This window comes from Plecotus auritus (assembly GCF_963455305.1).
Source record: "Plecotus auritus genome assembly, chromosome: 3".
Taxonomy (NCBI): Eukaryota; Metazoa; Chordata; class Mammalia; order Chiroptera; family Vespertilionidae; genus Plecotus; species Plecotus auritus.
The window spans coordinates 10,328,647-10,355,529 of NC_137772.1; the positions used below are offsets into that span (position 1 = coordinate 10,328,647).

Below are 26,883 nucleotides of genomic sequence, written 5' to 3' on the forward strand. Positions count from 1 at the left end.
GCAGTAATGAGCAAACATGTCTTACTAGAAAAAAAAATGGAGCATAAGGAATTAGCCATAGCCCTTGCAAGAGGAAAGAATATACCTGCACATGAGAATTTCCCTAATTAGACATTTCACTTAAAGGTGTCTTTAGAAGATGCCTTATAATTAAATATTTACAACTGTAATCCTTGCCAGGCCCTTATATTATGTTCATCCAATGAGTATATTTCTTTCACATAACATTTAACAATTTGTATCTCTCTTGCTTATTGCTTCCTAACATAAATGATGTGATTTTGATGATCTAAAACAATCTAATAAGGTATTTGTTTTAAAGATTCATTAAAGTGACCATTTCTAAATTAATCACTATTGAATTTCTTACAATGAGATTTCAAAAAGTTATGTAATAGCAAATATGTGTCACTTTCTTGTCTTTTGTTATGAAACCACCCTTTTATGCAAAGCGGTGACAGTAGCTGACCTTGCTCAACATAAGTTCTATTTTTAGAATTTGTTGCCTGAACTACCGTAGCTAGCTAAAATTATGAGACACTTTGAGCTGAGTGTCTCATGGGTGTGCCTGTACTCCCATTCCAAATACACTCTTAATCCATATACTTGTTCCTGTTGGAAACCTGTTTTTGTCTCAGACTGACCACGAAGCAGGATGCAACCCTATTTTTACCACAAAGCATTAGTGAGTTATTTTTGCATTAAAAGCATTGCGGGGGAGAGGGGGGGATGTATATCTTATTAAAGATTTTCTTGGGAGATGAATGGTGACTTATATCACACATTGTGAAATATTTCACTACAAAACTTTCCTGACTTTTGTTTCTAGCAATGACAGAGTTTGAGACCAACCACCACCTGAGTGTTAACTAGAAAAGATAGACAATGAACAGAATACCCGCCCCACCACACACACACACACACACACACACACACACACACACACACACGGAGTTAGGATGAGATGGAAATAGACCAGTCTAAGAGAGACCTAACCCCAGATTGAAATCGTCTTAATTTTTTATTGGATTAGGGTGATTTGGATGTCTAGAGCTCCCAGCGCAGTCTGCTGTAGAGGCAAGTTTAATCTCCTCTGAATGTAAGCTGTAAGCAACAACTTTATATTGGTTATCAATGACACAGTTTAAATGTAAGAATATGGAAAGGTTGAATATAAATGTATGGATGAAGTGAAAATTCTACTGTAAAGGAAGCTAGTGTAGCTTTTATAATATCAGACCTGCAGACTTTAACCCATATAATGAAATTGACACATTTTTTTCTGCTCTACTAAAAGAATAAGTGAAATCAAATATTAAAAAAAATTTTGGGGGGGAAAATTTGACTATTTTGATGTTGCAGTTTAGAAAATTGAACTCTTCATAGAATAGAATTAGGGGCTGTTTTTACTTTGAAAGCCTGATAAATTCTTTATAAAAATATTTATAAAACAATTTTTGGATTGTTTGTGGGTTTTTATTTAATTACTAGAGGCCTGGTGTACAAAATTCGTACACGGGGCGGGGGGTGTTCTTCAGCCCAGCCTGCACCCTCTTGCTATCGGGGACCCCTTGGGGGATGTCCGACTGCCAGTTTATGCCTGATCTTGTAGGGATTGGGACTTAACTGGCAGTAGGACATCCCTCTCGCAATCTGGGACTGCTGGCTCCTAACCACTCGCCTGCCTGCCTGCCTGCCTGATCACCCCTAACCACTTTGCCTGACTGCCTGATTACCCTAACCACTCACCTGCCTGCCTGATCACCCCTAACCACTCACCTGCCTGCCTGATCGCCCCTAACCACCTCTGCCTTGGCCCCTGCCACTGCGGAAGGATGTCCGGAAGGTCGTTCGGCTGTCTGGTCTAATTAGCATATTACACTTTTATTATTATAGATATATATTCTTTCTTTCACTTTCTACTGATAAATGTATCATAAAGTAAATGCTTAAAAGTGAGAAAAAATGTTGGATGTTAACAAATGTTATTGAACCCATTTATCCAAGGTATAAGATGGTAACATAAAGTTTCTGTTTTCTGGTTGAAAACAGTATACTACTGGCAATTTCCTATGATCTCACCTAATAATTATTGTTCCGGATATTTTTCAGCACTCATATTGAAGTTTTTAGGTTTCTAAATAAGCAATATAGGTATTTTGTTTTGAATAATATACTAATTCTTTATCCTTCTACAATTTTATATAAGCTGTAGACCACACACATTACTTAGGACTCTAAGTATTTACTCTCCATATTAAAAATCTAATAATTTTTCCTTCTGCTATCTCTTTTTAGATACAGCATCCCTGTAAAGTTTAAAACTACTTTTTATTCTTTGCTAAATATAGTGAGCTTTAGCTTCTCGGTGTTTTTGGCAGGGGCTTTGCAGGAGATGCTCTACATAGATGTATGGTGTAAGGTCTGTCACCAACGGCCTAAGCTAGACTGTGGCTCTGCCAAACCATCAACTTCTCTGTGCCTCAGTTTACAAATCTGCAGAATGGTACTAACAGTCTTTCCCCTTCAAAGAATAATTGTGAAGCTTAAATGCACTAACATATATGTCAGTGCTTAAAACAGCCTGGGATGTGGCAAGTATTAAAGAAATGTTAGCAAATATTGTTACAGAACACTAAGGGCCCAGTGCACAAATTCATGCACCTTGAAAGGAACTGTGGGACGTAAGGCTGCAGTGGGCACAGGGGCGGGTCTCGGCCCATTCTCCGCACCCCCACCTGGCCCCTCGTACTGCGGACCCCTGTCCCCTGTCTGGCAGCAGCCCTGCTACCACCACCGCCACTCCCACGCGCTGACGGTGTCGGCCCCGCTCGCACCCGCTGACAGTGCAGAGCGATTGGGGCCGGTGCCAGCAGCGGGTGCGAGTTTGGCCGGCACTGTCAGTGGGTGCAAGCGGCAGCTGCTGCCCCTATCGCCCCTCAGGAGCAGGGGGAGGTGGAGATGCCCTTAGAGACAATTAGGGCTGGCAGCGGCCTCTCACACCCGCTGATGGTGCTGAGCAATCGGGACTGGCGTCGAGTGCCAGCAGCAGGTGTGAAAGCCAGGTGGGACCACGGCATGTGGGAGCAAAGAATTTTCAGTAACCACCAGAGGCTTGCCCGGATGACAGCGAACGGTGCCACACCTTGGCCATGTTCTGTGCTCTGCCACCTGCTGCTGATGCCCACCATGTTCCACACGCGCCCCCTGGTGGTCAGCGCATGTCATAGAGACCGGTTGTTCCGCTGTTCAGTCTATTTGCATATTAGCCTTTTATTATATAGGCTATTTGATAAATCGATTATAGGTGGTCATAGAACATCTTATGTAAAAGGAACTTGAGAGCAGAAATCTGCAAATAAGATCTGAGATGAATCTTAAAAAGGGTAAGCTTTTGAAGTCAGACTGAACAGATCTATATAAAAGTGTTTGCCCTTGGTAACTTAATATTGCTTTCATGTACAAAAAAGTAGCCACCTTTCAGGCGGCTGTGAGTTGAGAAGTAAGGTATGTAGTTCTGGGACCCAATATGCCCGCAGGAGTGAGAGCATTCATCAGTGATGCATGTCAGCATCCAGACGCTTTCTGTTGGCTGAGCATACTACATATTGCTCGCTGCAAAAGTGATCTCCTATCTAAATAGGATTCTACATCTGCACTGAAATGAATTTTCACTACATCCTACATTTTGCAAATAGCAACAAAAACACATTAAACCCATCTGGCATGGCTTTCAGTGACAAAAGATGGGAAAGACTGACATCTAGTGGCGTTCTAGTAGTATCGCAGACAATGTTAATCCAGTCAAATACATACAGGGTGTCCCCAAAAATGTACACACACTTCAGCAGCTGGTTCTATTACATTTTGAAAATGAAATGTATTTGAACAAACACTGCTTTTATAATTATTCAAAGTGTGTGCATACATTTTTGTGAACACCTTGTAGTTGTATTTTGCTTTACATAGGCTGTCCTAAAAAATTAATATAAAGCAATTTTATGTTATTGTTTGTAAGATATAACTATTGACATTTCTTGTAATCATTTAAAAATAATGCTCTTATAAGTTTGCCACTTAGGTAATATTTTTTTCATTTTTTATTTTAAATCACATTAATTCTATATTTCTCTATAATATCACATAAGCTGTGAACTTCATAGTTTACTAGCACTTTCTGAGATTATATTATTCACATTAAAATAAGTAAACACAACATTGTTTTATTGGTCTTCTTGTAAAGTAGTTACTTGTAAAATACACGTAAATGTATAGAGGAGTTCAACGCATTTTAAAATAGAAATTTTTAATTTTAGAACAGTTTTAAATATACAGAAAAGTTGCTTCCTATTATCAACATTTCATATTATTATGGTACATTTGTCCCAATTAATGAACCAACAGTGATGCATTATTATTAACTGAAGTCTATATTTCATTCCAGTTTCACCAACGTATTAGTCAGTGTTCTCCAGAGAACTGGAACCAATAAGATGCATCTATACCCAGGTCTACAGCACATCTTTATCCTCACTTACAGATTTGTAGAGAGAGATACTGATAGATGGCAAACACTTGTCTGCACAGACCTTCCCACCCACAGGGCATGGGGAGCGGGAAGGCCAGCCCCTCGCTCCCTGGAGGCCAGGAGTGGCCCATGGAGCTGGAGCCAAGAGGCTGAGCGACCTTCAGCCAAAGCTCAGGTCAGGGGAACGTGAAATCTGGCCTCTGGCGGCGGGAAGGGGAACCGCGTGCTCTCCCGGAGGTCAGGGTCCTGGGAAAGTGGGGGTGGGGAGGTGGGGAGGGTGGGGAGCCGGCGGATGGGGGCGGGGAGCCCGCCCAGGTTTGGGAAGAGGGGGAGCTGGGGACCCGCCAGCGGGTCCAACCCGACCTCCGGCGCGGCGACCGGAGAGGAGGAGGGAAAGGCGTGCGCGGAGGGGCCGGAGGTGTCGCCCCGCCGCACAGGAATCCGGCCCTGCGGGGCCCCCGGATCTGGCGGGGGGAGCAGTCCTGCGCGCCCGGCGAGCCGCCTTGCCCGTGGGCCGCGCCGCCCAGGCCCGAAGCACCCGTGGCCGCGCCGCTGGAGGCTCGCGGTTCCCGGACACGACTCGGCCGCATGTGCGGGGTTAGCCGGGCGGGGGGCGCAGCGCTGGGCGGGCGGGGCGCCGAGGTCCCGGGGGTGCGGGGGCGCGGGGCCCGCCGCCTGCAGGGGTTCCGCGCGGGGTGTGGGCGCGCCGGGGCGCCTAGGCCTGGACGCGCGGGGCCGGGGCCGGGAGACGCGAGCGCTGGCCTGGGGCTGATCGTGATTGGGTAAGTCCTGGTCTGGGAAGGGAAGGGGGTGAACTCTGGCGTGTGATATGTTTGTGCAATGTGCGTGATTTTTTTTTCTGCCTGCAAAGCTGGAATCCATCTCTTCTGCTTCCTTGCATCCATTCATGAAATTCTCGTGCTGACATCACGCGGGCCGCCCAGGTGAAGTCGCTCACTGGCTCTAAGAAGCATCCATGACACCTGATTTGACTTCTCCTGCAATCCCCAGCCCAGGTTACTTCTAGCAGGTTCCTGTGTTAAGTCAGGACAGCCTGAGTGTTTTATAGGGAGGGGCAGGTTCGCGAAGGCCAGTTCATTCCAGAAAAGCACCCTGCATTTCAGCCCATGCAGAACACAGGGCTCATTTCAGATCACCCTTTTAAACAGGAATACAAAATTGAAGCTGCGATGACTGTGGAATGCTTTAACTTCTACAGGCACTGGTTTGTGGGCTATCAGGAGGCAGCTTTTTCTAAGTAAAAGTAGATGATCCAGTCATTTCCTTGACAACTAGAATGGAGTGACTCATGGAGACTGGGACTCAGCCTTAACTTTGATATACACTGTGCTTCCCTTGTTGCACTTCAGTTTACACCCAAAAGTAGGTCCTGTCTGCAAAGGAGCAACCCTAAATGTACCCACGAAGCTGAAGCTTTTCATCTCTAAAATATAAGGAACTAGGGTAGAGCTGTTACATGTCTCCGTGGTATGTAATAAAAGCTTAAATGTTCCACCACATTCAAGTTTTAAGGTATTTGTAGGATGCATCCTGCAAGTTGTGCACATTTTCCTAGACTGTAGGGCTGATGTAGGAGTTGATAGTTTACAGGGAATTAAAGATGCTCAGTATATTGCACGAAATAACAGTACAATACTGCATGACTGGAAGACAGAAACCAGTGATGCAAAACAAGACATAAAAAGAAAAGCAAGGGGTAAATGTTTACAGATTCTGTTTTTAGTTTACAATGTCAGTAATCTGTGGTTTATGGAAAGACCAGCTCCACCCCTGTCGTCCTTGTGACCTTGGGCAGTCATTGAGTGGATGGGCTCAAGTTCCTCTTCAGAATTCTCCTGAGTTCTGTGGTCAAATGTGTGAGCCCTTACACTGAACTTGGAAGTTCAAGAAGTCCCACAGAAGTCCAGAGACTCTGAAGACGCGGGGAAGAGCAGAGGAGAAAAAGTTGGAGAAGTGTTCTGAAAGTCGTTTCAAGGCGTCCATTTTCTAGTAATCCCCACCCCCACCCCCATACCTGGCCAGCACCCCTGTCTTGGAGACCTCGTGGTCTCACTTCACTTTGAAGTGAGCAGGAGTGTTCCTCTTGGCAAGGACATGGTGTAATGTGAAGAGAGAAACTAGTTCTCCCATTTTGTAAATAATTTTCTTAGTTTGAACTTCCTCCTTCCCACTCCTCCCACCCCACCCCATGACCTCAGGAAATGGGTGAATATTCTGGAAGAAGAAATTATTTAGTTGGAAACAAAAACAAATGGGTATGCGTTTTCAAGTTGCACAAAAGGAGAGGAGGTGCTAAGTAGGAGCAAGAGAAGCTAAATGAGTGCAGGAGGGACCCCATTCTGTTGTAATCTCCATTTTTTGGAGATCTCAGCTACTGTGAATTTTCTTTCTTTATAAAGGTTAAATGTTTTCCAGAAATGTCTTTAATTTGGAGAATATTTTTGAGTCTGGTCATTCCAGCCATAGAAGAGTGGATAAAGATAGTGTGGAATCTATCTATCTATCTATCTATCTATCTATCTATCTATCTATCTATCATCTATCTAATACTATTGGCCCAGTGCATGAAATTCATGCATATTAAAAGGGGATTAATTAGAGAAAATATTTTAATATTGCTATTTGCCTTTTCTCTATAATAGAAGTGTCAGAGATGAAAGAAAATTAGTAAAATGGATATAAAAATCTTCCTCCTGTCAGAGTCAGGGGCGCACCACGGGACCCAGAGTCAAGTTCTCGCCCACCCATGTGAGCCTCAAAATTGCACAAGACCCAGCCCCCAGACCCGGCCCAGGGCTAGGAGAGCAGCCTGAGGTCCCCCGGCCCAGCACTGGGGCAGGGGGGCGCACCTTGAGGTCCACCATCAAGCCCTGCCGGGGGGCAGGGCATGGCCTGAAGTCTCCCATCAAGCTCTCCTGGGCAGAGGTTGAGGCCTGAGGTCCCACAGCCTGACACTAGGGTCGGGGGTGTGGCCTGAGGTCCCCTGTCAAGTCCCACAGGGGTGAGGAGGCACAGCCTCAGGTCCATGCTGATTGCTCATTAAGGCTCATTACAGGAACTCAATAATGAGTTCCCTATAACCTATGCTGTGGGCGCAGCCATCTTGTGTTATGGAAACCCCACCTCCGCTGTGGGCTCAGCCATCTTTGTGGCTGAGTGATGGTCAATTTGCATATTCCCTCTTTATTATATAGGACTAAAAGCCCAGTGCACAGATTCGTGCATGGGTGGGGTCCGGCCAGCCCATCCCAATGGGGGCCCTTTGGGCCGGTAGTAGGGAGGGGCCACAGGCAGTTGGCCAGCCAGCCCCACCCCCGATTGGTGTGTTGGGGGCAGATTGGGGCTTGGGCTGGCTGGAGGGAGGGGCTGCGGTGGATTGAACAGCTGACCCTGCCCCCAGTCGGGGTGTTGGGTGCCGAACAGGGGCCGGGCCAGCCGGGGGTGCCGATTGGGGGCCGGGCCGGCTGGAGGGTGCTGATCAGGGCCCGGATCAGGCCGGTTGGCTGCCGCAGTACATGTCATAGCCACTGTTTGTTCCAGTCATTATGGTTGTTCCGCTGTTCCGATCCCTGGGTTTTATATATATACTGCAGGCCCAGTGCATGAAATTCATGCACAGGAGTGTCCTTCAGCCCGGCCTACACCCTCTCCAATTTGAGACATCCCTCTCACAATCCAGGACCACTGGCTCTTAACCACTCACCTGCCTGCCTGCCTAATGCCCCCAACTGCCCTCCCCTGCTGGCCTGGTCACCCCCAACGGCCCTCCCCTGCTGACTTGGTCACCCCCAACTGCCCACCCCTGCTGACCTGATCTTGCCCCCAACTGCCCTCCCCTGCCGGCCTGGTCACACCACAAATGCCCTCCCCTGCTGGCCTGATTGCCCCTAAACCCCTGCCAGCCTGATCTCGTCCCTAACTGCCTCTGCCTTGGCCCCCACCACCATAGCTTTGTCCAGAAGGAAGTCGAATATCTGGAAGATGGCCAGCTGACCCTGTCTAATTAGCATATTATCCTTTTATTACTATAGATAGATTATATAGGATAGGATTGCTTAAATGGGGGGGGGAGCCTTTTTTAGCAGGAGGAGATGCTTTTGGCAGACATAAATACAAACCCCTATATCTGGACTGATAGCCAGCCATATGCACTACACTGCCAAACCAGTTATTAAAAAATTGAACCGCGTTCTTACACCTTATACCAACCAGCTGTTGCCCTTAAAACCCCTCCTCAGCCCCCACCTTAGGTTCCGCCTTTGCAGTTCACCCAGATTAGGTTCTGATTGGTTGGTTTCTATGCCAGTCAGTGTCAAAAGCTCCGCCTCCTAGGCAGCCATTGGCTCCTCTGGGAAGTCCAGAATGGCCCGCTGTCTCTCTCTCTGGGCCTGATCTGCAGCCTCACAGCAGCTGCTGATCAGGCCCTGCCTCTCTATGGGCCTCATGCCGGCAGCCTGCTGTTTGGTTGTCTGTCCAGTTGTTTGGTAGTGATGGCCCCTGGCTTTTTATATGTTAGGACTAGTAGATTACTTGGCCATAAAAAAGAGAAGTCTTACCATTTACAAAAACATGGATGGCCCTAGAGCAGGGGTGGGCAAACTTTTTGACTCGAGGGCCACAATGGGTTCTTAAACTGGACCGGAGGGCCGGAACAAAAGCATGGATGGAGTGTTTGTGTGAACTAATATAAATTCAAAGTAAAGGAGTGGAGGGGAGACCAAGAGAACCGGATAGAACAGCCGGATCTGGCCCGCGGGCCGTAGTTTGCCCACGGCTGCCCTAGAGGGTACTATGCTAAGTGAAATAAGTCAGAGAGAAAAAGACAAATACCATATGATTTCACTTATATGTTTAATCTAAAGAGCAAAGTAAACAAACAAAAGAGAAACAGACTCACAGATGCAGGGAACAAGCTGATGGTTGCCAGGTGGGAGGTGGGCTGGAGGGCTGGGTGAGGAAGGTGAAGGGATTAAGAAGTACAAATTCATGGGTGTTCGGTACAGCACAGGGAATAGTCAATGATATTGTATGTAGTAAGTATGTATGGTGCCAGGTGGGTACTTGAAATGTCAGGGGATCACTTCGTAAGGTATATAAATGTCTAACCACTATGCTGTACACCTGAAACGAATATAATACTGAAAGTCAACTGTAATGAAAAATTTAAAAAGTTTAAAGAAATAAAAAAAAAAAAGGGAGATGCATACTAAGAAATGTTGTGGGAGGTGCACGTTAACAAGAACATTTTCAGAGGGTAACATTTGCTAATAATAATAGAATTGAGCAAGATCAACCTGATCTATCCATAAAGCACAGCAATTTTCAACCTTTTCCATCTCATGGCACACAAACTAGTTACTGAAATTCTGCAGCACAACCAAAAATAGGTTTTTTGCTGATCTGACAAAAAAATAAATATAATGTTGATTCATTCACATTGAATGGCTATGTGGCATGCGTGTGCACACGTGTGGGTATAGGGGGACATGGCAGGAGGGAGAGAGTAACTTTATACAAAGGGAAATTTTAAAAGTCTTAATGAATAAAATTATATTATTACGTTAGAAATACTTTTAATATTTTATTTTATTTTTCAGGAGAGGACTATCAGAAGGATCTGGGAAACACAATTTTCCTGTAAAAAGCAAAGATCCTTTACCCACACATTTTACAAGAAATGTGCAGAAAGCCATTGATAAATATACCTGGTAAGAATTAACCTATGAAACACTTCTGATTGCAAAACCAAAACGTGCCCATAATGAATATGGGAAACAAAATTGGAGATTGGCCGTGAATTGCTAAAAGTAAACAAGCAGTTTCATTTTCAGATAAAACTAAATTTAGTGAAATGTTACATTGCATCAGTATTTTAAAATTCTGTGTGCTGTGAAATTGACAAATGTATTTAAAGAAAGAAAGAGGAAGTGGCTCAGAGAAAAAAAGACAGTTTCCAGCCCAACCTCTTCCCAGGAAATGCTATATAATAAAAACCTAATATGCTAAGTGTCCAGTCATCCAGTTGGCCGTTCAACCAATCAAAGCGTAATATGCTAATGATATGCTAAGGCCACTCAACTACTTGCTGTGACGTGCACTGACCACCAAGGGGCAGACAGTCAACTGGTCGATGAGTTGCTATGATGTGCATTGACCACTAGGGGGCAGACACTGACCAGTAGGTTAGCTTGCTGCTGGGGTCTGACCCATCGGTACTGAGCGAGATTAGCCAAACACGCCCTTGAGCCCTCCCGCGGTCCCTCCCCAGGCCCAATCATTCACAAGTGAGGTCCCTCAGCCTGGCCTGTGCCCTTTTGCAATCTGGGGATGTCAGAGAGCCAGTTTCAGCCCAACAATGGAACGACGGGTCACTATGATGCTCACTGACCACTAGGGGGCAGACACTCAATGCAAGAGTTGCCCCCTGGTGGTCAGTGCGCTCCCACAAGGGGAGTGCTGCTCAGCCATAATCCTGTAGTTCTAAGGATGCCCGACTGATGGCTTAGGCCCGCCCCCCCTTAGGGCTCTCGAACTGCGAGAGGGCGCAGGCCAGACTGAGGGATCCCCTTCCTGAGTGCACGAGTTTCGTGCACCAGGCCTCTAGTATTATTTATGTTGCCTCTGTTTGTTCCTGCAGTGAGTCCGTGTCACCGTTTTCATCCAGTGGAAGCCCCACACCCACAGAAGCCCACAGCTCTTGGTCCAGGTCTGGGACGCAGAGTTCGACCTCAACCACGGGTTTATCTACCGAAAGGAGCTCCATTTGCTCATGGAGAGATGAAGTATGTCTCAGAATACTTGGGATAATTGCATGATTACAATGTGTCAAGAAGGGTTGCTTTCTCATTTTTTAAATTATTTTTATTTTTTAAATACATTTTTATTGATTTCAGAGAGGAAGGGAGAGGGAGATAGAAACATCATGATGAAAGAGAATTATTGATTAGCTGCCTCCTGCACACCCCCAACTGGGGTGCAATCCGGGTATGTGCCCTTGACAGGAATCAAACCCAGGGACCCTTCAGTCCAAAGGCCGATGCTCTATCCACTTAGCAAAACCGTCTAGGACTCTCTCTCTCTCTCTCTTTCATGTTTTTATTGACTTGAGAGAGAGAGGAAAAGAGAGGGAGAGAGAGAGAAACATTCGCGAGAGAGAAGAACCATTGATTGTCTACCTCCTGCACAGCCCCTGCTGGGATGGAGCCTGCAACTAGGGCATGTGTACTGACAGGGACTTGAACCAGTGCATAGGATGACACTCAACCAACTGAGCCACACCAGACAGGGCTGCGTTCTTCTTATTATTACTTTTAAAATATATTTTTATTGATTTCAGGGAGGAAGGGGAGGGAGAGAGAGATAGAAACATCAGTGATGAGAGAGAATCACTGATCGGCTGCCTCCTGCACACCCCCTCGCCCCCACCACTGGGGATCAATCTCCCAACCCAGGCATGTACCTGTGACAGGAAGTGATCCCATGAGCCTTCAGTCTACAGGCCAACACTCTATCCAGTGAGCCAAACCGGCTAGGGCTGCTTTCTTATTTTTAAACATATCTTTTTACCAATTTTAAAAGCATTACCTGTTATACACATACAGAGCCATACATATAAAATCATTTCTATGTCACACGTAAAATCTTAAAAATACAGAACATATAAGGAAAAACAAAAAATCACTTATATTCCCATAACTCAAAGTCTCAGTTATTAGTAGTTTTGTTTTTTTCTACTTCCTTCCCCGCCCTCTGGGTGTGTTACATTTAATTTCTTATATGAGATCTAAGGCGGGAAATTCAGGACAGACGCTGACAGTAGGAACTCAGGAGGAAAATTTGGGTGAAGTGAGAACTAAAACATGGCCGTGGTTAGAGGGTTTCTAAGCAGATGTTTTCCTTTCGCCGGCTAACTCGTGTGGAAACTGTCAGCTGTGACCTTATCTTGGTCCTCTTCGGGAGTGGGGTTGGGAGCCAGGCAAGCTTTCCGTCTGCATCTCTGTTGGGTGCTCTGCCGATTGCACGGCCTCCTGCCCCCTTCGCCCCTCAGGTGCCCCTGAGCACCCGGGCACGGCCTTTTGGGAAGCCCTTGTGACTGGGAGCCTCCACTGAGCCCTTGGGTGTTCTCACTCGTGCACTTTCTGGTGCTGTGATTTTCTTCGCACTCTTCAAAAGCAGTTCTCCCCTTGCCCCTCTTCCTCCTACCGTCTTACTGCTGCAATTTTCACAGTGTGGGAGGGGACGCTGGGAGGAGTCAGCTCTGAGTCACTCAGGACCTCTTCAAAGGTGTGACTCTCACTTCTGATAAGCAGCCCCCACCTCACGCCCACTCCCTGCCACCCCACTCGCACTCTTTTCTCATGGGTGTACAGGTGGGAAGAAGGCTGAGAGTCATGGCTTCGCACTGTCCAAACTCTGGATTTTCATGTAATTATCCAGAGAGACTCTTATGGCTTTCATTTATAGAACTAGAGGTCCAGTGCATGAAAATTCATGCACTGGAGGAGGGGTCCCTCAGCCCGGCCTACCCTCTCTCACAGCCTAGGAGCCCTCAGGGGCGGGAGGTGACCCAGTAATCAGGGGAAGGAGATACCCCCATCACACCTCTGCTGCTGCCACTGCTGGTAGCACAAGCCTCGGCCGGCCCTGGTTACCTGAGCCTCGGGTGACCCTGGGTGGCTGGGAAGCTGCCATCCAAGGCTTGCTTGCTGGGCAGCCGCCATCTGAGGTTTGCCTGTGCCCCAGGCCGGCCCTGGGCAATTGAGGGGCTGAGGGGACTGGGTGCTGCCATCTTGTGGCTGTGGGCACCACCATCTTTGAGGGCAGGGCAGTCAATTAGCATATTTTCTCCTTATTGACTGTGGGTGCCGCCATCTTTGAGGGCATGGCAGTCAATTAGCTTATTCCCTCCTATTGGCTGTGGGCGCTGCCATCTTTGCGATGGTGTGAGGGTCAATTAGCATATTCCCTCTTTATTAGATAGGATGTACATCACTCCAGAACCTACAGTTGCTTTTAAACATTTCTATTTACTTTTCGATAGAGAATATTTGCAAAAGCAGCCAAACGCAATCGAGAGAAAATGGAAAGTATGCCCTCTCCCAGGCCATACCCAGGCAATTCCCTCCTAAGAGGCATATGTTATTATTGAGTTTCTCCTTATTTGCATTTTAAAAGAGAATTCAACTCCCTTGCAACCTGGGAATCTAGTTTATTATCAATTGGAGGGAAGAAGTAACACAGAAAATATTGACTAGCATTCTGTGAAAATCAACCTGAGTATACCATTTGGATCAGGTATGTCAGACTGAATATGCACTTTGTTGCTCTGAGTTGTGGGTTAGATTTCAGGTTCACACATCCCTGGAAGAAAAGATAACCAGGCGTTTGCTCTGGAGGCTGCCTGGTCTTTGTAGGTTCTCCTAATTCTGGTAATGTTCACATTCTCCTCCTTGGACCTGAGGGCTGTAGGACTGTTGCCTCCCAACCATCGAGAACATGTAGAAAGGCTGAAAGGTTTTTTTTTTTTTTTTTAAATAAATCTTTATTGTTCAAATTATTACAGTTGTTCCTCTTTTTCCCCCCATAGCTCCCCTCCACCCGGTTCCTACCCCACCCTCTGCCCTTACCTTCCCCCGCACTGTCCTCATCCATAGGTGTACGATTTTTGTCCAGTCTCTTCCCGCACCCCCCACACCCCTTTCCCCCTGAGAATTATCAGTCCACTCCCTTTCTATGCTCCTGATCCTATTATATTCACCAGTTTATTCTGTTCATCAGACTTTTTATTCACTTGATTTTTAGATTCACCTGTTGATAGATATGTATTTGTTGTTCATAATTGTTATCTTTACCTTTTTCTTCTTCTTCCTCTTCTTAAAGAATACCTTTCAGCATTTCATATAATACTGGTTTGGCAGTGATGAACTCCTTTAGCTTTTTCTTATCTGTGAAGCTCTTTATCTGACCTTCAATTCTGAATGATAGCTTTGCTGGGTAGAGTAATCTTGGTTGTAGGTTCTTGCTATTCATCACTTTGAATATTTCTTGCCACTCCCTTCTGGCCTGCATAGTTTCTGTTGAGAAATCAGCTGACAGTCTTATGGGTACTCTCTTGTAGGTAACTAACTGTTTTTCTCTTGCTGCTTTTAAGATTCTCTCTTTGTCTTTTGCTCTTGGCATTTTAATTATGATGTGTCTTGGTGTAGTCCTCTTCAGATTCCTTTTGTTTGGGGTTCTGTGTGCTTCCAGGACTTGTAAGTCTATTTCTTTCACCAGGTAGGGGAAGTTTTCTGTCATTATTTCTTCTAATAGGTTTTCAATATCTTGCTCTCTCTCTTCTTCTGGCACCCCCATAATTCTGATGTTGGTATGCTTGAAGTTATCCCAGAGGCTTCTTGGACTATCTTTGTATTTTTGGATTCTTTTTTCTTTTCCAGTTGGGTGTTTTTTGCTTCTTTGTATTTCAAATCTTTCACTTGATTCTTGGGATCCTCTAGTCCAGGGGTCCTCAAACTTTTTAAACAGGGGGCCAGTTCACTGTCCCTCAGACCGTTGGAGGGCCGGACTATAGTTTAAAAAAAAAATAACTATGAACAAATTCCTATGCGCACTGCGGACCCAGGACGCGTTGGCTGCTAAGCAGGACAGGCAGTGGCACCCGGCGGGCCGGATAAATGTCCTCGGTGGGCCGCAGTTTGAGGATGCCTGCTCTAGTCTGCTGTTGGATCTCTGTATTTTTATTCTTTATTTCAGTCAGTGTATGCTTAATTTCTGACTGGTCCTTTTTCATATCCTCGAGGGTCTTGCTAAATTTATTGGCGGGTTCTAGAAAATTCTTGAAAAACCTTATAACTGTGGTTTTGAACTCTATATCCAGTCGTTTGCTTTCCTCCATTTCTTTCATTTGTGACCTGTTTCTTTGTCTCCACATTTTGGCAGCTTCCCTGTGCTGATAGAGTGGCTTTGTGTGCTAGGGTGTCCTATAAGGCCCAGTGGCTCAGCCTCCCCAATTACCTGAGGTGGACATGCTTGGTGCACCCCTTTGAGGGTTGTGTGAACAGTCTTGTTGTAGTTAAGCCTTGATTGTTGGTATCACTGGGAGGAATTGACCTCCAGGCCAATTGGCTGTGAGGATCAGCTGTGTCTACGCTGGAAGAACTTCTGTGCTGGAACACCCTATGGGGCAAGACTTACTTCAGTGGGGCTTTGGTGCTCACTGAGTCTGCCCCCTGAGTGTGTCCCTTATGGATCTGAGGAGTTGTAATCTGGATGGTCCCATTCTGACCACTGGGAGATCCAAGGAGGTGCAAATTTAGCCTCTGCCTGAGGCCACCCAGCAGGAGCTACGGAGAGATCTGCAGATTCCTTTTCTTTGTTTGGGATTTGGAGGTGCCCAGATGAGGCCCAGCTGTGAAGCAATGCAAGCTGCTGTGGGGCCTTGGGCCTTCTTTTCTTGGCTCTGGGGCTCTTTGACCCAGCTGCAGTTTGTTAGGTAATTTTAGGTTGCAAAGGGCCAGGTCATTCATATGCAAAAGCCTCTACGCACAGCTTGGGTGGGGCGGGGTCTCAGGGTGGAGCAAACAGCTATGGCTGATCCTCAGCCCTGCACTAAGATGCCCCGGGTCTCAGTGTTCCCCTGAGAGAGAGCCGCCCTTCAGTTCCGCCCGATGCCAGACAATCAGTTTCTCCCCATGTGAGTCTGGGTCCCCAGAGTCTTGCCTGGAACTGGAGTTCAGAGCAGTCGGGAGCTTGTATCTCTCTCCTGATTGAAAAAGACAGCCGCGTCCTCAGTTGCCAGCCCTTTCCATGCGCGTGTCTCTGTACCTCTCTACTTTACTTCCGCACCTCCTCTGAGTCTCAGTGTGCTTTTCTCTTTCCTTCTAGTTGTATAATTTCCACTCAGCCAGCCTTCCTGTGATTCTGGATGACGTCCGTTTTGTCTTTTAGTTGTAGTTTTGAAGTGGTTGTGCAAGGCAGCAATTTCAGGTGTTTACCTATGCCGCCATCTTGGTTTAATTGAAAGGTTTTCTTATCCACATTTCACTGTAGCCACAGTCCAAGAACCTCTTTAGGTCAGACTGGAAAAATTAATACCCTAATAATAATGCCTCAAGATTTTTTTTCATTGATTGAAAAAATGTGAATGGCCCTTTCTATAAAAGCTGTTTTTCTTTTCAGTGGTATCATCAGAGAAGAAATAGTTTGAACTTTGCAGATGTGCATAGATGTGGTCTCACCCAACCATATGAGAGACATATCTCTGCATATTTATACATGTTTGTGTTTATCTATATATATAAAACCCTAAGTGACCAGTCAACCATTTGACCAGTCAACTGTTTGACTGGTTGTTATGATGCGCACTGACGGCCAGAAGGCAGATGCTCAATGCAGGAGCTGGTCCTTGGTGGTCAGTGTGCTCCACAGCAGGAGCACCGCTCAGCTGACGGGCGCAAGACACTGGGCTCATGGCTGGTGAGCGCAGCTGCAGCGGCTCGAGCCTCTCCCACCTACGCCGCAGCGCTACCTAGCGGAGGCGGAAGCAGATGCAGTGGGGTCGGGATAAGTGGGGTTGGTGGCCTTGGGCTCCTCCCTGGCTGCCTGCCACTTGGTGCACTACTACATCCCTCAGGGGATGTCAGACTGCCAGTTTCGGCCCGATCCCCACAGGCAGTTCAACATCCCCTGAGGGGTCCCGGATTGTGAGAGGGCGCAGGCCAGGCTAAGGGACTCCACTGGTGCAAGAATCCATGCACTGGGCCTCTAGTATATATCCTATATAATAAAGAAATAATATGCAAATTGACCCTCACACCCTTGTACAAGATGGCCACCCCCATGTGGTCAAAGATGGCTACCTCCATGTGATCAAAGATGGCTGCCACAAGATGGCCGGCAGGGGAGGGCAGTTAGGGGGGACCAGGCCGGCAGGGGAGGGCAGTTGGGAGTTACCAGGCCAGCAGGGGAAGGCAATTGGGGGCGATCGGGCTGGTAGGGGAGCAGTTAGGTGTTGATCAGGCTGGCAGGGGAGTGGTTAGGGGGTGATCAGGCTTTCAAGCAGGCAAACGGTTGGGAGCCAGCAGTCCCAGATTGTGAGAGTGATGTCCCACGGCCGGTATGGGATTGGGCCTAAACCGGGAGTTGGACATCTCCTGAGGGGTCCCAGATTGGAGAGGGTGCAGGCTGGGCCGAGGGACACCTCCCCCAGTGCATGAATTTCATGCACCGGGCCTCTAGTATATATATAGGTGTGTGTATGTGTAAGTATCTGTATTAAGATCTGTGTCCTTATGTATACCTATACCTATCACTGTATCTATGTAAAATCTCAAATATGTCTCATAACTCATGTAGTAGATGACCTCTACTTAATAGTTACAAAAACAGTGGGCCAGAGTGGGATGCAATTTATCAGAAGACTGAAAATTGCAGCACTGGTGTGTCTGACCACAAAATCCACTTATTTCTATCTTGTCATAATGGGTGCTTTACATATTTTAGCATCATGGATTATGAAGCCATTATGTCTACAACTTTTAGTCTTTTTTTTTTTTTAATATATTTTATTGATATTTTACAGAGAGGAAGGGAGAGGGATAGAGAGCTAGAAACATCGATGAGAGAGAAACATCAATCAGCTGCCTCCTGCACACCTCCCACTGGGGATGTGCCCGCAACCAAGGTACATGCCCTCGACCGGAATTGAACCCGGGACCCTTCAGTCCGCAGGCCGACGCTCTATCCACTGAGCCAAACCAGTTTCGGCTACAACTTTTAGTCTTGTAACCAAATGTGCATTTCTGTTTTAGGAGTTTGACAAAGCCAGTGCACAGAAAGTACAGCAGTTATTCTGGGAGGTCGAGGAAATGTTATTCGAAGGGAAAGTGAGCCCACAGACCCAGAACCTCATGGCTGAATGCAGCGAGTGGGCGAGACGATCCATCCATCTGAGGTAGGGGGTCGTTCATAGTAATTCACCACAGTGGGGTTTGGAGCCGCCCACTCCGGACTTGTTTAACACAATGAGTACATTTTGACTGAAACACTTGCCTGGTCAAAATATGTATCCAGAACACGTGCCCTTTACTGAGATATTGCATTTTTGGGGACGGCGGCTGGGCAACTACTGAGACATCCCTATACTCATGTTCATTTTAATTTCTGAGAAGCACAGTTAGCTCTTCCTGAGAACAAATGCAAGATGGTAGGTCACCCTTTACCTCCATGTTCACTAGTATGTGAGCAACACGTGTGTGTCCTCAGGACTGAAAGTAGGGCACAGCTTGGGGGTGAAGCAGGGACAAAGTAATTATTTGCTGAATGATTAGATAGATGAACCTTACCATTGCACAAAGATTCCTTATGTAGGAAGGATCACTTGTTGTTTTTATATCAAAGATGGAGACTATAGATTGGATATAAAGGGAAGTTTTTTCTTCTTTCAATAACTCAGCCAAACTACTTAGGGGGCAATCTGTATAGGTTCTCCGAAGGTCCTCTGTATTGTGCCTGGGGAGGTAAATGAGAATATTCATACAATATTAGTAGGTCTTCTGGTGACATCCACCAGGTACCTTTAAAAAATTCTTGACTAGGTAGGTTTTTATCTTTTCTTTTTAGTCCTCTGTAAGCCTCCCGCCTCAGAGAATGCAATAGGTCCCTTAGCTATTACTTGTGGGTGCTGACTTTTCTAGGCCTGGGGAGCCTACCAATGTGTCAGGAGCTCAGACATGCTCCTGTCTCTGTTAACTCACATAGTTAAGATAAAAAATGAAGGAGCGGGGGTTAGAAGAAGAAATTGCAAGGAACATAAGCCAAGTCTACATATTTATAGATTTCTATTCATTCTGTAGATTTAGTTAACATTTATAGAGAACTTCTGTGTGCTTGCATTACCCTCGATCAGTATTTCCAAACTTTTCCCTCTCATGGGAAACTAATTACTAATTACTAAAATTCTGTGGCACACCAAACATATATTTTTTGCTGGTATGACAATAAAAATAAGTGTAATTTGGTTTTTTTTTTTTTTTTTTTTTTTTTTTTTTTTTTTATTTTTTATTTTTTTATTTTTTATTTTTTTTTTAAATAAATCTTTATTCAGATTATTACAATTATTTCTCCTTTTTTCCCCCATAGTTCCCCTCCAGCCATTTCCCACCCCACCTTCTGCCCTTACCTACCCCCCACTGTCCTCATCCATAGGTGTATGATTTTTGTCCAGTCTCTTTATGAACCCCCCCCATACCCCTTTCCCCCTGAGAATTATCAGTCCACTCCCTTTCTATGGCCCTGATTCTATTGTATTCACCAGATTATTCTGTTCCTCAGGTTTTTAGTTCACTTGATTTTTAGGTTCACTTGTTGATAGATATGTATTTGTTGTTCATAATTTTTATCTTTCCTTTTTTCTTCTTCCTCTTCTTTAAGAATACCTTTCAGCATTTCATATAATACTGGTTTGGTGGTGATGAACTCCTTTAGCTTTTTCTTGTCTGTGAAACTCTTTATCTGCCCTTCAATTCTGAATGATAGCTTTGCTGGGTAGAGTAATCTTGGTTGTAGGTTCTTGCTATTCATCACATTGAAAATTTCTTGCCACTCCCGTCTGGCCTGCATAGTTTCCGTTGAAAAGTCAGCTGACAGTCGTATGGGTGCTCCCCTGTAGGTAACTAACTGTTTTTCTCTTGCTGCTTTTAATATTCTCTCTTTGTCTTTTGCTCTTGGCATTTTAATTATGATGTGTCTTGGTGTAGTCCTCTTTGGATTCCTTTTGTTTGGGGTTCTGTGGGCTTCCTGGACTTGTAAGTCTATTTCTTTCACCAGGTGGGGGAAGTTTTCGGTCATTATTTCTTCAAATAGGTTTTCAGTATTTTGCTCTCTCTCTTCTTCTGGCACCCCCATAATTCTGATGTTGGTACGCTTGAAGTTGTCCCAGAGTCTTCTTACATTATCTTCAACTTTTTGGATTTTTTTTTTTGCTTTTTGCTTTTTCGGTTGAGTGTTTTTTGCTTCTTTGTATTTCAATTCTTTGACTTGATTTTTGTGTTCCTCTTGTCTGTTTTTGGGTCTCTGTATAATATTTTTTATTTCAGTCAGTGTATGTTTAATTTCTAGTTGGTCCTTTTTCGTCTCTTCGAGGGTCTCGTTATATTTATCGGCCTTTTCTAGGATATTCTTAAAAAGCCTTATAACCGTGGTTTTGAATTCTATATCCAGTCGTTTGTTTTCCTCCATTTCTTTCGTTTGTGATCTGATTCTTAGACGCCGCATTTTCACTGCTTCCCTGAGTTGGTAGATTTGTGTGCTAGGTTTCCAATTTGGCCCAGTGGGTCTGCCTCCCCAGTTAACCTGAGGTGGACACTCTTGGTGCACCCCTTTGTGGACTGTGTGTACAGCCTTGTTGTAATTAAGTCTTTATTGTTGTTGGTATCACTGGGAAGAATTGACCTCCAGGCCAGTTGGCTGTAAGGATCAGCTGTGTCTATGCTGGGAGAAGTCCGGTGCTGGAGACAGCCTTATAGGATTAGACTTGCCAAATTGCAATAGCCTCTGTGCTCAGCTTGGATGGGGTGGAGTCTCAGTCTTGGCTTCCCGTCAGCCTTGCCCTTGCTAGCACGTGTGTGCCTTCAGTCCTCTGCCTTCCCGGCTCCCGATTCTCCGCCCGAGAGTCCAGACTCCCCCCACAAGAGCGTGGGTCTCCGGGGGCTCGCCTGGAACTGGGGTTCACTGCAGTCAGAACTGGGGCTCACTTCAGTCAGAACTGGTGTTCAGTGCCGTCAGGAGCCTCTGACTCCCTTCTGCTAGGGAAAGCCTGTGGCAGCCTCCGCAGCCTTTGTGCACACTGGCGCGAGCGGACTTTCAGTCTTCCGCCTTCCCCGGCTCCCGAGTCTCCGCCCGAGAGTCCAGACTCCCCCCACAAGAGCGTGGGTCCCCGGGGGCTCGCCTGGAACTGGGGTTCACTGCAGTCAGAACTGGGGCTCACTTCAGTCAGAACTGGGGTTTTGTGCCGTCAGGAGCCTCTCACTCCCTTCCGCTAGGGAAAGCCTGTGGCAGCCTCCCGCAGCCTTTGTGCGCACTGGCGCGAGCGGACTTTCAGTCTTCCGCCTTCCCCGGCTCCCGAGTCTCCGCCCGAGAGTCCAGACTCCCCCCAGAAGAGCGTGGGTCCCCGGGGGCTCGCCTGGAACTGGGGTTCACTGCAGTCAGAACTGGGGATCACTTCAGTCAGAACTGGGGTTTTGTGCCGTCAGGAGCCTCTCACTCCCTTCCGCTAGGGAAAGCCTGTGGCAGCCTCCCGCAGCCTTTGTGCGCACTGGCGCGAGCGGACTTTCAGTCTTCCGCCTTCCCCGGCTCCCGAGTCTCCGCCCGAGAGTCCAGACTCCCCCCACAAGAGCGTGGGTCCCCAGGGGCTCGCCCGGAATAGGTGTTCAGTGCAGTCAGAACTGGGGTTCAATGCGGTCGGGGGCTCCCTTCCCCCTTCCGCCAGAGAAAGCCAGCCAGGCTCTCCGCCGCCCTTCCTCTCTGCGCGCACAAAGACCCTTTGCCGTACCTCCAATTCTCTGTGAGCTTTTCTCCTTCCTTCTAGTTGTAGAATTTTCACTCAGTCAGCTTTCCTGCGGTTCTGGATGGTGTCCGTTCTGTCTTTTAGTTGTAGTTTTGAAATTGTTGTGCGAGGCAGCAGTTTAGGTGTTTACCTATGCCGCCATCTTGGTTTCCAATAAGTGTAATTTTGAATCATTCACAAGCGATGGCTATTGTTGTGCTGGTTATTGTCTTTTTTTTATTTGACAATCTAAGGGAAAAGAAGTCAGTGCCCCTGGCTAAACAGGCAGGTATGACATGTTTTAAAAATTCTTGTGGCAAAAAATACATGTATTTTTTGATGTGCCGCAGAATTTTAGTAATTAGTTTACGTGTGCCATGAGAGGAAAATGGTTGAAAACTGGTGCCCGAGATGTAAGGATCTCATAGCCTTTATCTCTAGGTGACTGGTATCATTCTGTCTTGCCTACACAATCAAACAAGTTGAGTCAATGGCCTAGACGCCTGAGAACTTGGCCTCAAGTCTGCCAGTGGCAAGAACAGTCTGGCCTCTCCCTTAAAGCCTGTGGTTTTCAGTGATGCCAGGATACTTCCCATGTACCAATATGTTCCTTATTGCTTCAGATAGTATTTTATATCACTTTTAAAGTTGCAAAACATTTTACCTTTTCCAATAAAAATATTAATGGTTTTCTCTTTTTTTCAACCTTGCAGAGTATTGGGAAGACAGGTCATCCTGCCAACCGATGAAGGGGTCCGCCACTTCCAGGGCAGCGAGCCTCGCTCTGCAGGTCACGAATCTTTCCCGGATGCCCGTCAACGCAGCAGCAACATCAGGCAGTAAGTTCCTACAAACTGCTTCCAAAAGGTAGTTTTAATGGCATTTTAGTTATACTTTTTCATGGCTGTCTCAGCCGTGAGCCTCGGCTCCACCACTTTGCAAGTTTATATTTCACTGAAGGGCAGGTACAGAGCATTATTATTATAAGATGCTTCTGATTCCAGATGATGATGATGACGACGACGACAATGTATGTGTATGTTTGTGTGTGTGTGTGTGTGTGTGTGTGTGTATGTGTGTAATACCGATATCAAGGGAGTTAAAATATATTTTTATTGATTTCAGAGAGGAATGGAGAGGGAGAGAGAGATAGAACCATCAATGATGAGAGAGTCATTGATCAGCTGCTTCCTGCACACCCCACCTTGGAGACTGAGCCCACAACTTGGGCATGTGCCCTGACCAGGAATCGAACTGTGACCTCTTAGTTCATAGGTCGACGCTCAACCACTGAGCAACACCAGCTGGCCAAGGAAGTTAACTTTTCAACCTTTGTTTCAAAGAATCTCTGAAAGGTGAGCTAGAAACAAAATCAAAGCTACTGGATCCTAAGCCCTAAGGCAGTAGCAGCAGAAGAACTACAGTTCCAGCCATTTTCTTTTGCTCACTAATAGATTTCAATGAATGCCTCCATGCCAGTCACACATACTTGGGACGGTGCCATGACATACTTTCATTGTAGCAAAGAGGATGCAAATTTATAGAATAATTTAGACTTCCAAGAAGCCCTTAAAATGTTTAATGATGCCCATATTAAAAATGTTGCTTCTAAGGATATGACTTTTGTTAAGTGTAATATTTAGTGACTTTTAAATTTGGGACTCTGTGCTCTCTGGATAATTTAAAGACCTACCATAATCATGCACACATTGTATTCTTGACGTTCTACAAGCTCCCATGGAGAATCTGCTTTCTCCGTAGGTTGTGCATCTCTGGCTCTCAAATACTCCCAGCAGCACTTGCAGCCCAGGCCCTGCCAGGTCCCGACAGCGCAGAGGTGGCCGACCTAGCGGCATGTTCATCCCTGCAGGAAGAGGTCTACGATGTGGATGGAAAAATTGAAGAATATTTCGCTTTCGACAGAAAAGAAGAGTGAGTGGAATTTTATTTGGCACTGACTTAATGATTTAATAATATTAATTTGTTATTTAGTTTGATTACATGCTCATTCGGTGTATATTTCACTTTCCAAAAGATTTTCCATCCTTTGGAGAGTATTGTGCTCTCAAAAGCTTTCAGGTTCCTGGCAGGAAATGTCTATGCTAGAAGACTGGTTCCCTTTCTTTTCTTTTTTTAAATATATTTTTATTGATTTCAGAGAAGAGGGGAGAGGGAGAGAGAGATAGAAACAGCAATGATGGGAGAGAATCATTGATTGGCCGCCTCCTGCATGCCCCACACTGGGGATCAAGCCTGCAACCCAGGCATGTGCCCTGACCAGGAATTGAACCATGACCTCCAGGTTCACAAGTAGGCGCTCAACCACTAAGCCATGCAAGCCAGGCTGTTTTTGACAATATGGTACAGATAAAAAACAAGAGCTGTGTTTAGCACAATGGTGAACATGACTTGGTGCCCAGGAGCTCCTGGTATCCTATACCTGGCTGCACAGAGGGCAAAGGGGACGGTCCAGTTTCAGCACTAAATGCATATTTGGTTCCTAAACAAAAGCTACACATATTATATAATAAAAATTTGCCTTGTGATGGAAAATAGGTACATTAAAAAATATGCACTGTTTTAAAAAAAGAATGTGATGTTTATTTATACTAATATATAAAAACCCTGGGTCATAACAACCAGTAACAACCGAGGTTCGACCAACCGGAAGTCAGTCCTGCAGTCAGCGCCTTCTGTGGCAGGCATGGTGCCCCAGAACTGACTGCTGAGGGGGTTGAAAATCAGGGCCAGAGAGAGGCCTGAAGAGAGAAGCAGGGACTAATCTGTTGCCTCTGTGGCAGCTTTTGATCAGCATTTGCCTCTCTCTTTCTTTCCCAGTCTGGCCAGCAGCCACGACTTTATTTCTCTCCAGTCCTCCACTATGGCTGCTGATTAGCTCTGCCTTTCTGATCAGGCTCCATTGATAGGCCCAGAGATGCTGACTGGCATAGAAACTGACCAATCAGAACCAAATCTGGGTGAAGTGTGAGGAACCAATGGCTGCCTAGGAGGCGGAGCTTTTGACGATGACTGGCATAGAAACTGACCAATGAGAACCAAATCTGGGTCAACTGTGAGGAGCCAATGGCTGCCTACGAGGCAGAGAGATTTTGTCGCTGACTGGCATAGAAACTGACCAATCAGAACCAATTCTGGGTGAATTGTGAGGAGCCAATAGTTGCCTAGGAGGCAGAGATTTTGACACTGACTGGCATAGAAACTGACCAATCAGAACCAAATCTGGGTCAACTGTGAGGAGCCAATGGCTGCCTAGGAGGTAGAGCTTTTTTTTTTTTTTTTTTTTTAATATATTTTATTAATTTTTTACAGAGAGGAAGGGAGAGGGACAGAGAGTTAGAAACATCGATGAGAGAGAAACATCGATCAGCTGCCTCTTGCACACCCCCCACTGGGGATGTGCCCGCAACCAAGGTACATGCCCTTGACCGGAATCTAACCCGGGACCTTCAGTCCACAGGCCGACGCTCTATCCACTGAGCCAAACCGGTCAGGGCGGAGGTAGACCTTTTGATGCTGACTGGCATAGAAACTGACCAATCAGAAACAAATTGGCCAGCAGAGGAAGGTCAGTTGGGGGAGATAAGGCTGGCAGGGGAGGGCAGTTGGGGGGCAAGATTAGGCCAGCAGGGGAGGGCAGTTGGGGGCAACCAGGCCAGCAGGGGAGGGCAGTTGGGGGAGAGATCAGGCTGGCAGGGGAGGGAAGTTAGGGGTGATCAGGCAGGCAGACAGAGTCAGTTAGAGGTGATCAGGCAGGCAGGCAGAGTGGTTAGGGGCTATCAGGCAGTCAGGCAAGTGAGCAGTTAGGAGCCAGCGGTCCCAGATTGCGAGAGGGATGTCCGACTGCCAGACAGCCCTGTCGCAATCTAGGCCCTAAACCAGCAGTCAGACATTCCCCAAGGGGTCCCTGATTGGAGAGGGTGCAGGCTGGGCTGAGGGAACCCCCACTTTGTGCATGAATTTCATGCACCGGGCCACTAGTATGTGTATAATATACATCGATGAATGCATGTTAGGTAGATAGGTAGCATTATTTACCTTTAACCCTTGATTCTTTTAGTAATTAGAATGGATTTTGTCCTTAGTGACGATGAACACCTTGAACAGAAATCAGCTCACCACTGTGGGATACAGCACAAGCATGGACTTCCTCCCGTTTCCCCTCATGACTGTATCAAAGACGCTGTGGCCGCAGAAGTGTTCGATCATATCTGGACAAATGTGGTAGAAATGCTGGAAGAGCTGATTAGAAAAAACTGGGAAATTACACTCACAGGTACTTATGGTGAACTTGACCTAATGAAAAGAAAAAAAAGACCCTTACCCTAGATGGTTTGGCTCAGTGGATAGAGCGTCAGCCTGCCAGCTGAAGGGTCGATTCTGGTCAAGGGTACATGCCCTGGTTGCAGGCTCAATCCCCAGTAGGGGGCATGGCAGGAGGCAGCTCATCAATGATTCTCTTCCATCATTGATGTTTCCATCTCTCTCTCCCTCTCCATTCCTCTTTGAAATCAATAAAAATATATTGAAGAAAAAAAGAAAGAAAGAAAAAGAGGCCTTGTTTGTCAGCATTGTGCCCCACCCCAGCCTGGCCATATGTAGGGCATGTTTGGGGTGAGAGGGACGGGCATTTTCTGCCTTCATTCACAAGTGACCTTTAATTACTTCAAAAAGGACATTACCCTTTTTGAGTTGTAAAAATGATATACTAGTACATGGACTCTGGGGGAAAACTCACAGAAATACACAAGAAAGAAGCTAGAGGTCATATTTT

At 46.2% G+C, this 26,883-nt stretch overlaps 1 protein-coding gene across 3 annotated transcripts in view; it reads left to right on the forward strand.

The window, feature by feature from the left end:
- Positions 1 to 26,883, forward strand: part of FAM149A (family with sequence similarity 149 member A) — a 65,601-nt gene that overhangs the window by 12,728 nt on the left and 25,990 nt on the right. For all 3 annotated transcript variants that reach the window (XM_080659373.1, XM_080659372.1, XM_080659374.1), the window contains exons 2-7: positions 10,147 to 10,257; positions 11,187 to 11,331; positions 18,358 to 18,500; positions 22,805 to 22,930; positions 23,853 to 24,023; positions 26,195 to 26,385. In XM_080659373.1, coding sequence (XP_080515499.1) covers positions 10,147 to 10,257; positions 11,187 to 11,331; positions 18,358 to 18,500; positions 22,805 to 22,930; positions 23,853 to 24,023; positions 26,195 to 26,385 — 887 coding nt within the window. The remainder of the gene's footprint in view (positions 1 to 10,146; positions 10,258 to 11,186; positions 11,332 to 18,357; positions 18,501 to 22,804; positions 22,931 to 23,852; positions 24,024 to 26,194; positions 26,386 to 26,883) is intronic.